Source organism: Peromyscus californicus, unplaced genomic scaffold (assembly GCF_007827085.1).
Source record: "Peromyscus californicus insignis strain IS unplaced genomic scaffold, ASM782708v3 Scaffold_6__1_contigs__length_162567912, whole genome shotgun sequence".
NCBI classification, from domain to species: Eukaryota; Metazoa; Chordata; class Mammalia; order Rodentia; family Cricetidae; genus Peromyscus; species Peromyscus californicus.
The window spans coordinates 32127597-32143079 of NW_026294584.1; the positions used below are offsets into that span (position 1 = coordinate 32127597).

Genomic DNA, 15483 nt, shown 5'->3' on the forward strand with positions numbered 1-15483 from the left:
ACCATCGCCTGGTGACACAGCATATTCTAAATAAATGCCATCTTGACATATTATATCTCAGAAAAGTCCTTTAAGCCTTTTGGATTCCATTACACACTCCTGAAACCTCATCTTTTCATCCTCTCCAGGGATGCCTCGTTCTGTCCTATACTAACTTTTTTGTCTCATCAATAAAATAGCCTCATTTAAATATATTTTCAGTGTTAAATGTGTATTGGCTTAAATGTGAACTGTCTGAATATTAGTGATGTCCCACACTTCAGTACAAACAGAACACAATCCACTTAACTGTCTATGGTGTCCAAAGACTAGCTACTTCCAAGAAAATAAAAACTTGTGAACTCCAATTATTTTCTTATCAGAACTAATGAAAATTTGTGTATGATTCAGATATTGGGACTATATATTAAACTAGAAAGTAACCAAGCTTCCTTAGTCCCACTGCTGTCCACTTTGTATCATCCTCTCAGGAAGGGGCTGAGGAGCTCCACAGAGCAGCATCACCAGGCTCTTTAGCACGCAGCAGTGCACTGTGGAAGAGCCTGAAGTACTCAGTGGGAAAGCTGGTGGTGGCTCTAAGAATAGCACCCAGACAGGAGCCATGAATGAAGAGGCACCATTCTGTGCATTCATAGCAGGAAGGGAAAGCTCTGTAGGTGTGAGCTCAATGGCCACACAAAGGCAATTATCTCTAATTCACAGCAGAGAACACAGGGGAAAATAATGGAGTCCATTTATAAAGTGAGAAAGCAGACTGTGTGTTTTGCCTTACTGCTGTCTAAATCTTCCAACCCTTATTGTACCCTGGTATTCATTGCCTTATTACCCGGCCTATCTGCTCAGTTCTCATAAATATGTAACTATGTATGTTAAAGGGTCGCTGTTTTCCTTCTTCTATCTCATCAAGCCTATAGCTGCCAGTGTGGAGTTGTTCAGCAACCCCTTCCCTGTAAACCTTTCACGAGAAGGAAAGCAAGTCCTGGAAGCCTGGGTTTTGCTGCTTTCACGGACAAGGCAAAAATAGCTTATGTGAAAATCCCAGCTCAAACCCACAGATCTGAGTCTCCTGGGTCTCCTTCATAGCTGCCTTGCAATGTTCCTGGGACGTCAAAGTCTGTTTTAAAATGCAGTAAGACATTATACAAAAAGACCCTGGAATGAGCTACAATTATCCTTCATGTACAAAGTATGGTAAATACTCTTCCTAAAAATGTTGTTATGGATGCCTGTCCTCCATGTTAGTAATGGAAAAACATCTAGAAAGCAATTTAAAAGACAGTTATATGTGTGATAAGCTAGCCATTTCACAATGAAACAGCACTGAGTACAAATGGCAGAATAAAATGCAATTATGCAAACCAGGAAGAAAGGGCACACTAAAGAAAGTAAACAGAATAATTTGGTTTGGGGTGGGGTGCTTACTTGTTATTTGTCTAGAATTAGAAATCACTTCCTATAGAAAATTCTCTGCTTCATGATTCCACTCTACAGGGTCTGAGTATGTCTACCAATCACTTTCCTGATCTTCCATGAGGCTGAGGAGAGGGTATGTGGCCTAAGTTTGCCTCTCCCATGTACTTGGTGTGGACTTCCAAGAGGAAGTGAACTGAAGAATCAGGGCCAGGGAGGCACACTCAGAATCTTATGCAATGAATACCCAGGGCCCTTAAGTATCAGTAGGGCAGAAAGCAACCTCTAGTGTCCAGCTTCTCAGCAAGAGTCAATTGCTGCCAACTAGCTCTGCGGAGAACATTTGTCCATGATAGTGGCTAGTTAGAGCACATCCCCTAATTTCCCAACCATACTGAACCATGCTGCGAAATGACTAACAATTCTGTACCCCAGTTAGTATATACAATTACCCTTTCTGCCTAAATCAAAGCCTACTGGTGTCATGTGCTTAACACTAAGGCTTCTGCTACGCACACTCAATGCGACGAAACTGACCTAATTGTGCACAGCTGCTGCCTTAAAGAAACTATATCTGATATAGAACTAAATTTTCACTGGCCAAAATATCACTTCTCTGAATTTCTCAAGATACGATTTTGGCCTATTTTTAAAGGTTTTGCTCAAACTTTCTATTCCAGGGATAGAAATCATACTTTCAAAGTATAAATAATATACTTGAAAATACATGGATTTATTTTCTTCCCAAATGTCCAAATACATTAGAATGAAAGCTCTATTAAAAGATGAAGAACAAGATACAAAAAAATCAGACCCCCAAATTTCATTTCACCCTGTGTTCCTGGCACAGGACAAGGAGTAGATTACTCCAGGCAACATTCCCCATGCTGGCTACTCATTAGCTTATTCAAAGGGGTTTTAAAGGCTCAGCCTATTTGCCAGATTGACTCCTGCCCAAATTTCTCTGGCACACAAATTACCAAACAGTTAACTTTCCTATTAGTAGTCTCAGCAGGAGCCAGCACATGCATGAGCACAGAGCCTCTTCTGGGCCTTGCAGGCCCAGCCACAGCAGCGCACGGGCCAAATGTCTCAGAATTACCGAAGAGACATGCCCGTGTCAGATAATAAACACTGGAATCACAGAGCGTGAGGCCTTTGCCTTCACAGACTTCCACAGCGACAGCAAAGCTAAGAGCGAGATTTAATGAGAATAATGGATGTCTCAAACTACAGTTTACTTTACACAGAGGGAGTTGAAGGCATTTGGTTAAAATATTTACTTTCCATACTAAAGGTGACAGATAATTTTCTTGTCACAAAAAAAGGTGACTTTGGGGTTTCTGGTTTTATCAGTATTTTCTTTATAACATACAGGGTAGAATACGAAATATAAGTCTTTTTCACACATTGCAATCTGCTGGAACAGAATATTCTTTAAACACAAAAAGCAGCAATGTCCACACAAGTGCCCTTCACTGAGACTTCACAGCCAGCGAATCTGACCATAAAAGGAATCCTGTATCCCATTATACAGAGGAGGCAGGCCCACTGGCTCATTTTATATGAGCCTCTCTGGGCCCATAGGACAGAACTATTTCCTTTCACTCCAAGCCAGGTTGGAAATGACCCAGTCATTCAGAAACAAACAGGATGTACATTGATTAAAAAAAAAAGTCAGCTAGATAATAAAATCTTTGATTCAACTACAAATGGGTCCTTTATTTTCTCCTAAAAGCAAAACACTAAAATCTAGAATGTAAGTAGCATTTTGAAAATTACACATTTCATATAATAAACGAAGAGAAAGTAGTTTAAGTTTTGATAATGCAGCATAAAATCCAGCAGAAATCATTTATTATTATCCAGCTCATTGGACACGTTAAGAACATAATTGAAATGTATCCTCTCCAAGAAATATAGATGACTTTCGGTGACATCAGCTACAATGCACTGGCTTCTGCTTGTGTGGTTTGTGGAGAGTTTTGAAAACCTCCAGGGACCGCAGTGGTTATCTGAGGGACTGGTGGAAGGCTTGCGAAGTCCACAGGAAAAGGGGTTGTTTCCTATCATGGAGCATTCGGCTCTCCTTTACTCCTTTTTGCCAGGTGCTTTACTTTTCTGCCATGTAACATCCTGAAAATAAGATCTGCTTTTATTCGGGGTCTACAGGCTAGTGTTGGTGTTCATATGTTAATGAAGGATAGAATTACGGCAAAAACGCACAGCTTAAATGATAATGTCATAAATATTTATAGTAAGGCGCATTCAGGCTACTGTCTACCAGGTGTTAAATGTGGGATGTAAAGAACTCTTGGAAAAGGACAGGGGGAGGAAACACCGCTTTAGTCTTTAACGGTGGCAGGGAGAAGAAACCGTCCATTTTAATTCCAATTAACAGCAGAGAGCAGCAGAATCTCTGACTTCCTGAATCTACTCAGAAAGGGAACAATGGTTTGGGCCGTTTATTGGGACAAAATAGAAACTGCTATTTCTTTATGGCTGACCACAGTGTGTGTGCGTGCATGCGTGCATGCGTGTGTGCTTAAATTAGTCTTCTTTGAAGCATGTATTCAAGTGTAAGAAGAGTGAGCGTGCTGGGGGCAGGGGGAGGAGACTGGCTGGAGGGAGGACATGTGCCAGCTAGAGTTCTGCAGCCAGGAAACCCCAGAGGTGGGTTTGTCACCAGCCTGGCTTTAAGAGGCCGTTTGGTGACAATCATGCAAACTGTCACTCTATTCTCTGCAGCTATTTTCACTTTTGTTAGGAAATAATAGAAAATAAAATAATAAAACCTTTCTATTTGTAAATTTTGATTTTGTTTTAGATTATAGAGTCTCATATATTACTCAGGATTATCTCATCTTTCCATCCTCCTGCCTCAGCTTTCCAAGAGTAGCTATGACCTACCATGCCTGCCTGCAAAGAAGCATTTTAAATAGATTCTAGATAACATTACTTGCATATGACTGGAGGGTCCTGGCTGAACTATAGAATGAAGCCACTTTGTGGCCAAGTGCATTTTACTGCATGAGGGACATGAGGCTCATTGTCACCAAATCCATGTTTTAAAGGAAGTATTAAACATCCCCTGAAAGTATTCATTTGTCATACTTTTATGACTTAGTTATTTTTAGTTACATTTTGTACTTCTTAGAACTTAGCCTCATCCTTCATTAAAAAAAAATGTAATATTCAGCCATCAGCCACCACCTGAGATGGTTTCATTGTTCCTCTGTGCTACAGGAAAAACAAGCGAATGTCTTGGTACCTTTTTTTGCCTGCTCTCGGCGGCAGCCAGCTGCGTGGACATCCTTTCTTGCATTTTTCTGCAGTGGGCCATGACGGCTTCAAGGATGGAGAGTGGGTTGGTGCACACCGGCTTCTCTTTGTCGCCAGCACCTGCTTCATAGTCTCTCTGGAGAGCCAGGAAGGGGTCGTTGAGATTAAATCTCCCATACCGTTCCTGGATAAACACCTCCTTCCTGCGAGCCTACAGTGGAGAAATGCATGAAAGGGATAAGCAGAAATAATAGAAAGACATTTGTCCAGAGGTTTGGAGATGGCTTTTCCGAACGGTACTCAGAGCTGCTCTAAAGGGTGACAGTGTTGTCAGGTGGTGAGCCCAAAGCCGGAAGGACCCCAAGCCTGACATGCCCGGCAAGCCATTTGACCTGTCTCCAAAGTTTCTTCACACTGTAATTTGGATCTTGGGTGTCCCCAAAGTCTCACACGTGGGAAGCTTGGGGGCCTAGGGTTTGATGGTACTGGGAGATAGGATTTTTAAAACAGTGGTTCTCAACCTGTGGATCACGACCCCTCTGGGGGTCCAATGACCCTTTCACAAAGGGTCGCCTAAGACCATCCAAAGACAGATATTTACATTGCAATTCATAACAGTAGCAAAATCACAGTTATGAAGTAGCAACAAAGATAATTTTATGGTTGGGGGTCACCAAACATGAGCTACCCTGAAGGGTCACAGCATTAGGAAGGTTGAGAACCGCTGCCTTAGACCGTAGAAGGGAATCAGTCCGCTAGAGATATGTGCTTGAGGGTGGTGTTGGGGCCAAGATTCTTCCTCCACTTTTCACTTCACTGGCTGACCTCCGGAGGCAACCAAGTCTCCTGCATAACAGATTCCCACCCTGATGTGCCATTATGCCGTGACCATGGGCGGACACCTCTAAAACTCTGGTCCACAACACGCCTCTTTTCCTAAGATGACTGTCTCAGATATTTCGTCGTTGTTAGGAAAGGCTAACCACTGATGTTTTCAGTGGCCGGAAGACTGCTCAGTGGGCGAGCAGTGCCTGTTACATAGGCAGAAGGACTTGAACTCAGTCCTTAACACCCACAGTCTGAGCCATGGATACAGCACACAAGCCATGACCCCACCACTGTGACTGGCTGAGACAGCTGGATCTCTGTTTTTTGTTTTTTGTTTTTTTTCCAGACAACCAAGCCCAGAAGGCAAGCCTCAAGTTCAGACAGATGATGGGAATATGGGAATAATGTAGAGAGCGATAGAACAGGGCATTCAATCTCCTCTAGCCTCTGCGCGCTCACACACACACACACACACACACACACACACACACACACACACACACACGAGTAAGGAGGAATGGGGGAGTGAGAGAGTGACTATGAACGTCTTTTACACTGAAAATGATACAGATGAAACATTCCCATAATACATTACTCCTTCAAGGGTCTGAATTATAGGTATAGTCTTTCCCAGTTTAACATAAAATCCATGGGGCTGTAGAAATGTCTTAGTGTTTAAGAGCACTAGCTGTTCTTCCAGAAGACCCAAGTTTGAGTCCCAGCACTCACAGGGCAGCTCACAGCCATCTCTAACTTGAGTTCCTGGGGATCCAGTACCCTCTTCAGCCATACATTAAATACGTAGAAAGATATAGATAGATAGACAAATAAAATGCTTAGAAAGTTTAAAAAAAAATAAAGTAAAATTCATGATCATTGCCAACTATACTCATGTATCAAATTATTACATTGTCTCCCATAGATTTCTACAATTAAAACAATTTTCAGACAAAGTAAAATTAGAAGTTTTGATAATTAAAAAAAACTTATGAAAATTATACTGATAGAATTTATATTTCAAATGGTAATCAAGCTAAGTTACAGCCACAAATAAATTTGCTGGTTTTTTTTCTTCCTATCCAGAAAGGCATTGTAAGGATATTTGATGAACAAATTAAATAATCTGTAAGATTCTTTATATAGGAAAATATATTCATACTTTGTAAAAATTTATCCAACTCTAAAGGCCTACAGAAAAACTGGGAAAGTAAAATTATATTCTTATTGTTGGAGGGCATTAACATATATAGTTCACAGAATCCCAGGAAAGACTGCAACCTCATTTTACTCAAAATGTCAGCCCATCAGTGACAAAATTAATTTCACACTTATGTAATGAACAGCAAATGCAGTTTTCTATAAATAGTCTACGACGGTCTTTGCATGAAATGGAAAAAAGCAGTAGAAACATATCGGAGACTACCCACTTTCCCTGATTCAGGTCATTCTGAAATAGCTACTAAAACATTTACTGACACTGGAAAAAAATTACAATAAATCAAGACTAATTTGTTCAAATGTCAAATGTTTCCTCAAGAAATATTGCATATAGTTCCCTACTTTAGCATAGCTGCACAGAACTAAGATTTTCCATATTTTGGTGACTCTCAGCAAGCCAAACCCAGATAAATACAAGTGCCTTGACATGGAGAATCTAACATTTTTTTTCTATTATCAAATTAGATTAAATAGAAAATAATTTTAAATTTAAAAATAACAAGGTTTGAGAGTTAAAAGCATTTCATGCTACTAGGTTCTTCAAAGTCAATTAAATAATCAATGCACGAGTTAAGTATCACTTCACAGATGCAAGTTCAAAATCAAAGCCATTTTGTACTTCACTTTCCCCCTTGCTATTTATGTAATGCATCACCCCTGGGTAAACCTGGGTAACCCTGTGGTTTTCCTAACTGCTATTATTTAATGGAAGTCTTACAGGCATTTTTATGTCATACAGCAAGCCGACAGTCATTATATGGGAAGGAGGTACTATGACAGTCTCTCTCCTTTGCATCCAAGTTGTCCCCTCTCCTTTTTGCCCTCTCTGAGTGGAGAGCACAGGAGGTGGGTGTCCACAGGAGATGAGGTAACTATGGGTACCCGGACTGGTTCCTTACCATCTGAGCATGGAAACTGTGCCGAGCTTTCTTCACAAAGGGCTTGGTGATTGTAAAGGTGACTCCTTTCCCACTGTTGGGACCCTTCCACCCAGTTTCCTCAATGTATGCCATGATTTAAGACACACTATCTAACTTCAGGACTCATCACGAAGTGGAACATTTTGCTCAAAGACCATGAAAAAGTTCAAGGTGACAATGTCACGGCATTCCACTAAGTGTGCGGCTCTTCTGAGTGTGGGGACTGTAAGGCAGGAAGCCAGCTCAGTCTGTGCTCCATATGATGCAGCATTTGAGATCCAGCTTCTGTTGACTGAGGTCCATGTTTTCTCCATGCTGCCACGGCAAAGAGAACCAGTTTCACTTCCATGCTGTCATGTCCACCTGGACTCTGTGAAATATTCACTCATCTTGATTCAAATAACAGGTCACAGTTCCTATAAGATGACCTCAGTAGCCAACGTTCTACTTTCACAAAAATAGCTGCTAGTTCAGCCCTGCCTCCGCCTGGCTCACCGGATCTACATCATCTGTAGTGAGTCATTAACATGGAGAGTTTTGTATATTATTGGAGGTTGAACCTAGGGCCTTAAACACACTAGGCAAGCACTCTTCTATCAAAAACTACATCATCAGCTCTAAAAAAATATTGACAAGTTTTCATTCAATTGTTCAGGCTAGCCTTGAACTTGTAATCCTTCTTGGTCTCCCAAGTACAGGAACCCAGGAATTACAGTCCTGCTTCATCATGATCAGCTAAATTGTTTTTGTGAAGTCATATTCTCTATTTTATTAATTTAAATCAACCTCTCTCTCTTCTATCCCTTGACCCTCTCCCCAAGATTGATGGGTTTTGGTTTTCTTCAGTGGTCTCTATCTGCTGCAAAGAGAAGTTCCTTTGATGAGGAGTGAGAACAGCACCTTATATCATGGGAGAGGCAACTAAATGAGGTCAGACCAACAGCCCAGTTCTCTGAAGAGCAATGATTCTTTGATAAAAATTCTACTCTAGGGGTTAATGTTCAGTTCCATAGCACAATGCCTGCCTAGCATGTGTGAGATCCTGGGTTTAATTTTCATGGCCAAAACCAAGCAATAAAAACACTTCAAGTTTAATTTCTAACAACTACATTGCTTGATATTCTTAGAGAAAATAAAATGTAAAATTCAAAACTAGATTTTAAATTTTTCTTCTGAAAATGTGCATCTTGTCCATCCCTTCTGTAATCAATATTTACTATGCATTTATTGCTCAAATTATACACATTTTTAGAATGTTTATTGGCCTGTGTGGGAAGGGGCATGGGTCGTGCATCTGTGGAGGTTAGAAGACTAGTTGTGGGAGCTGGGTCTTTCTTTCTACCATATGGATCTCAGGGAACAGAACCCATGTCTTCAGGCTTACTTGGCAAGCACCTTTACCACTGAGGCATCATTCTGGCCCCCAAATTACATTCTAACAATCTACTTTTTATTACTGAACATCAATTTTTATGACTGCACTTACTCATAATAGTAGCTTATGTAATTTCTGAACACATAATATATTTTTTAAATCTGAGTGACCTTTTGATTATTGAACCAAAATTAATTTTTAATCATATAAAGTATATTTATTGAGAATACATTTCCAGTTTTGCCCAATAGCTTTTATAGTTTGAAAATATTTAACACAATTTTTTGCTACTGTGAAATAATTTTGGGTTTTTATTATATTTAGCTTTATTTCAAAATTGTTAGCTTTATCTACTATAGGAAGATATGGAATCTATTAAGGTGTCTCTGAAATAAATAATAGGAATAAAGAAAATGTGATATGTACATATGCATACAAAATATATTATTCTGCCTTTAAAAAATAATGTAAATTTGACCTTTGTGGCAATGTGGCTGGAACTGGAAGACATTACATGAAGTGAAATGAGCTAGAGAGAAGGAAATGCTCCATATTCTCACTCATATGCTGAAGCTAAAACAGAAATGGAGTAGTATTGTGGTCACTGAATGCTAGGAAACATGGAGATAGAGAGAAAAGCTGAATACCAATGAGTACCAAAGTAGAGAGAGGTGGGCATAACATCTCTCGTGTTCTGTAGTCACCTGCTGGCTGAGGACAGTTTGTAGGAATTATGTATCCAAAAATAACTAGTAGACAGAAGTTCAGAGATTCTCCAGGACAAAGAAATGGTAAATATGTAAGAGCTGAAAATATAAACAACTACCCAGATTTGAATGTTACATGCTATGTATAGGCATCACGTCAACAAAAAGTCTCCTATAAAGATGCACAATAATTTGCATCAAATAAAAATGTAAAGATTTGGCAGCTTTAATGACCTAATTGTGACATTTTAGAATGATAAAAATTTTCCTTCTGAAAATGTTGTATAATTATTTACAAGAAAATCATAAAATAGAAATGCTAATTATTTTGCTTTATAAATATACATAGACACTAACCCTTACAATGAAGTGTAAGAAACATACACTAGATTCCTTTAATTATAGAGACAGCAGCTGGATATGTTGCTAAATAGTTATATATCCATATTCCTGACATCTACTGATTTTAAAATGAGAGAAATCAAGGAAAACTCATTAGTTATGTAAGGAATTTTCATTTAGGCATCAAATTTGATCATACTGTTCATGTTCCTAAAATCATAGATATGCAAGGTGTCTCAGGGTTTTTATTGTTGTGAAGAGACACCATGTTCACAGCAACTCTTATCAGGGGTGTCTCACTTACAGTTTCAGAGGTTCAGTCCATTATAATCAAGGTGGGGAGCATGGTGGAATGCAGGCAGACATGGTGCAGGAGAGGGAACTGAAGAGTCCTACATCTTGCAGGCAACAGGAAGTCGACTGTCATTCTGGGAGTAGCTTGAGCAAAGGAGACTTCAAAGCCCACCCCCACAGTCACACACTTCCTCCAACCAGGCCACACCCCCTCCAACAAAGACACACCTCCTAACAGTGCCATTCCTGTGAGATTATGGGAGCCAATTACATTTAAACTACCAGACCAGATTTCTATGAATGAAACACATCCAAGAACATGTGTTCTCTAAACTAACCCCTGAATTCCTCTGGTATGCTCAGTTTTCAGGTAATAACTTTCATTCTATGAACATACAAAAATGTCTTCTTGTGTTATATATACTCAATATTTCTTATATCCCTGTCTCATCGTTATAAGCAGTGTTTCTGGAAGTAGGTAATTCTCTGATTTAAAAGGCACTTTAAGTCCAGGCTGATTAGAATATAGTTGTTCACCTTGATCCAAGAGTTGGAAGTCACAGATTAAGTAAGAGCAGGAACTGAAGAAAATATGCTGCAAAGTCTGCTACACTTGAGGCTACCAAGAGGAAGAGAAAGGATGTGACCCCAACCCTTGGTGCACTCCTGCAATGACCTACAGCAAATAATCCACTCTACAATTGATTAAAACATCTTCATACATTTAAAACTAGAGTGCTATGTACAATTTTTGGTGCTATGACAAAATAATGTGACATAAACAAGTTAATGGAGGGCAGGTTGATTCAGGTTCATAGTTTCAACCATAGGGTACCTGCTCTGTTTATTCTGTACCTGTGCTGAGGCAGGACATTGTGGTGGGGGAGAGCATAGGACAGAGGCAGATCATCTTTGGCAGACAGAAAAGAAGAAGGAAGCACGACCCAGGAAAAGATAAATCCCTGAAGGACACTCTCTCATGACCTACTGCCTCCAATGACGTCTCAGAACCTTCCAAAATAGTTCAACCAGCTGAGGATGAAGTCTTTAGGATACGAGTTCTTTCCAGGCCATAACAAATGTCTTTCTTTTTTGCACTGGTTATATAAAAGAACCATAAAATTATGTTTCCACATCCACATGGCCTATCAAAAATGGATGAGTTTTTTCCAGATAGAGTTAGAACAGGGCTGATCTAACTAGATACCTGGGAAGGTCTGGTAATTTGGAAACTTTAGGACCTCACTACTGGGTTGGTAGGTATTGTTGACTACTCAAATGCCTAACAAGCTAAGCAGCAAACTTGGTGTACATCTGGCATGCTATTGGCCAACGTGGAATGGCAAACTTCTGGTGAACTATTATTGGCAAAGGGTGCTCAAGTCTATAACACAAACAACCACAAAAAGGTGTGGTTCATTTTGCTGTATGACACACATGATTCACCTGGTTTGGTCATCACAGCCTGTAATCTCTAATTTCTACAACGAATCTACCCACTGTAAGCCACATTGGCCTATGCCTTCCTCCAGCACTTTCCTTGGAGCTCTTCTCAGATGGATTATATTTATTGAACTGACACACTTCAGCTGGAATAAGGGAAACAACACATTCATAATGCATGCTTGCTGGATGGCTAAAAGTAGCACTTAACAGACTTCAGCAAACAGACTATGTAACCCAAAGCCTCCTGAGGAAAGAGCTCATGAAACAGGGTCAAAGTCAGAATCTTCAACACAGAGCTAATTCTAGTCAGTGGCAAGTGAGGACAAGTTTACCACTTGGCTAAGACAGAGCCAGGGGGCCCCAGGAAGGATGCAACCCTTTGATCTAACTTTGGTCTGATGTCAGATAAAAACAGTTTCAGGAACACCACAGGGGGCTGAAGCATCTGTTCCCTGCATCACAGTCATTTGGGGGGATGACTGTTCTCTGCACTCCCAAAGCAGATCCAATGTAATGGGTACTCTGTGAGTGCAGCCTTTCCACAATAGAATCTTTGCAGCTACTCTCTGCTATGAGCCTTTCACACTGTATATTCATAACCACCCTTATCCCCTAAACTACTTGGACAGCTTCTTCTCCGCCCCCACCCCAAGTATCTCCTACTGATGCTTCCTGCTTTCTGCCTCTACTTCCACATATCTCAAAAAGTTCAGGGTTTGGCTTTAGATTCATACAAGCATTTGTAGCTGAACATATATCCAAGTCATTTAAAAAAATTAACCTACTTTTGAACAAACATGCTAATTCCACCTTAACACTCTTATACAAAGTTTACCTTTCTTAAGACACAGAACTATATAACAGTATTTTTAATGCCTGTTTTGTTTGAGACATAGCCTAAGCTGCTCTTGAACTCTTTACATATCTGAGGATGATCTTGAACTTCTCCTGCCTGCAACTCCCAAGTACTGGGATGACAGGTGCATACAACCACAGCAGGGGTAACAGCGCTAGAGGTCAAACCCAGGGCTTTCTGAATGGTAAGCAAGCACTCGACCAACTGAGCCACATCCCAAGCTCATAGTTCATTATTTCCAGTAATGACAGATCAACAGCTGGGTGCAACAGCATGTACTGTGACTCCCAGTACCCAAGAGACTGAGGCAGAAAGAGATTTTGAATTGGGTTGAGGAAGCCTTTTTCTTAGGAGGAATAGCTAATGTACAGGTAATTTCTTGGATTATGCCTCAGAATTACTTGAGTGTGAAATGCATTTCGAGAAAATGAGTCATTATAAAGACAAAGACTAATTAGTTACATGATTAGTCTCTTTTAAGAGCTCTTGAGTCGAGTATAGTTAATTTTCTATTGCTGTGATTAAACACATCATGACCAAGGCAACTCACAGAAGAAAGAGTTCATTTGGGGCTTACAGTTGCAGAGGGATAAAAGTCCATCACTGTCACGGTGCAGAAGTATGACAGCAAGCACCAGGCACGGTGGCAGAGACAGCAGCTGAAAATTCACATGAAAACAGCAAACAGGAAGCAGAGAGAGCAGACTTGGAAGCCTCAACGTCCATCCCAGTCACATAACTCTTAACCCTTGACAAACAGGGAGACCAGCTGAGGACCAAACATTCAAATGCCTGAGGATATGAGAGGCATCTCATTCAAACACTACATATGATGAGTAAGAAGCATCAGGACATGAAGCTTTGTGAAATTTTGTGGAGAAGTCGACAGGCACGAAGTCAAACCACAACTATTGCTATGATTGTTAGTCAACATTATTAATGTATCCAGACTTCCTTTGTTTTTCATTGTGCCAACAATCAGGTAAACTAATTTGAAAGAAAAGAAGAAATACTTAAAATGTCCAGATTTTTTTATTTGTGCACTGCCATGGTTTGTATCTAGAATGTTCCCCAAAGCCAGATGTGCTAATGGCTTGGTTCCTAGCTGGGTGATATGGGGAAATGATAGACACTTTAAGAGGAGGGGCTTTTAGGAGATTTAATTAATATATCATGGCCTGGCATGCTTTGAAGGAGACTCCTGGACTCAGGTCTCTTCATCCTTTTTCTCATGCTCAGTCATGGATGAACAGTTTGCTATACAATACACTCCAACCATGAGGCCCTGCTCTGTGCCACTCCACATGTCGAAAAACAATGGGTCCACTCACCCACTTATTGCCTGGAACCTCCAAAACCATGAGCTAACGTAAACAGTTCCTCTTAAAAATACTCAAGTATTTCATGTCAGCTCTAGAAAGCTGATATACCTGTAATCCTCCTAGGAAAAGACACTAAAGTTTTTCTGTGAGTTGTATTTATAATGTTATAAAAGATATCACTGATCCATTAAAAATATAAACAACTTAAATCAATTTATCTTATGAAAAGTTGGGATTACACCCATGCATACATAAGTAAAACAATAATTTAAAAATAATAAAAGATAATCTTGTTGAAAACTTAATATTCAGTTTCTTAATTTAATTATTTTCCCCCTGACACACGGCCTAGAAAGAAGCCATTATTTTAATTCACAGTTTATGGAAAGCAGATGAAGGCTTAGAACAACTCACTAACCAGCCCTAGGTCACTCAACTGGAGCTGGTATTCCATCTAGACAGTTTTATTCAAAGCCTATATACATCTGAGCACTGACAAGAATATTCTGGAAGATAGAAAAAGGTATCAAAGATAAATATTACACACAACTCTACTCAACCACCACAAAAAACAAGATTTGACAGGTAGAAACCAGACAGTGTTCAAGAGGTCAGAGCATTGTTTGTACTGATGTACAGCCTCCCATCTGACCACATGGGAAGAGAATTAATCAGACTTTGCCAGTTTTCTTAAGACTCTTACAGAATATATTTTGCATTGTGTATAATGACACTTGACGAAAGTTGTTTGTAGATGTCTTTTTTTTCCACCCAAAGCCCTGATAACTTCAAAATTAAAGCCACCAGACACCAGCATTATTATGCATTACATTGCCTGAGAAATGTGGAGAATATCTGTCCTCAGCTCTGGACAATCCAACATGGCTGTCACTACCTTGGGTACCAATGCCTTAATAGACCATGGGTGATGACTGAAATGATGATCCAACCTGACAAGATGGATTTTCAGAGAGACAGAAACAGGAGTCAGTTTATAAGAAATAAAAAATAAGAAGCAAGTATGAACAATGCTTTTAACTAAGATTGCATTCAACAACTAAATGGACTCTGCCACCCCATGCACAAACAACACACTCTCCACTCTACTCTGGGCTTCATTAATAAAAAGATGTCTGAATTTGGACACCACCTGTCTTCCTGGACTCACTTTTCACTGAAGTGTATAAAGAAAGAGCAATAGACTGAGGCAAAAGTGGAGGAACCAGGGATGCCTCGAAAAGATGATTGATAGAGGCATGGTTACGCTCTTTTAATATCTGAAGGCATTTCATATTTAAAGAGCTATTTCATGAACCACCACAGGACACCCCTACAATTATGTACCATGTTTTGATTTTCTTTATCAGTTTCAAATTTAAAGATATTTTATCATTTGTACATGCTGCCTAATGAAATGAATTATGGTCAATATGATAAAGAATTTAAGAGCCAATGTTATTTCCAAGATATAATGAGTTGCACA

The 15483-nt window shown here is 39.8% G+C and overlaps 1 protein-coding gene across 5 annotated transcripts in view; it reads right to left on the bottom strand.

The window, feature by feature from the left end:
* Cttnbp2 (cortactin binding protein 2) overlaps nucleotides 1-15483 on the bottom strand; it is a 158461-nt gene that overhangs the window by 86472 nt on the left and 56506 nt on the right. For all 5 annotated transcript variants that reach the window (XM_052720079.1, XM_052720077.1, XM_052720078.1 and 2 more), the window contains exon 3: nucleotides 4682-4903. In XM_052720079.1, coding sequence (XP_052576039.1) covers nucleotides 4682-4903 — 222 coding nt within the window. The remainder of the gene's footprint in view (nucleotides 1-4681; nucleotides 4904-15483) is intronic.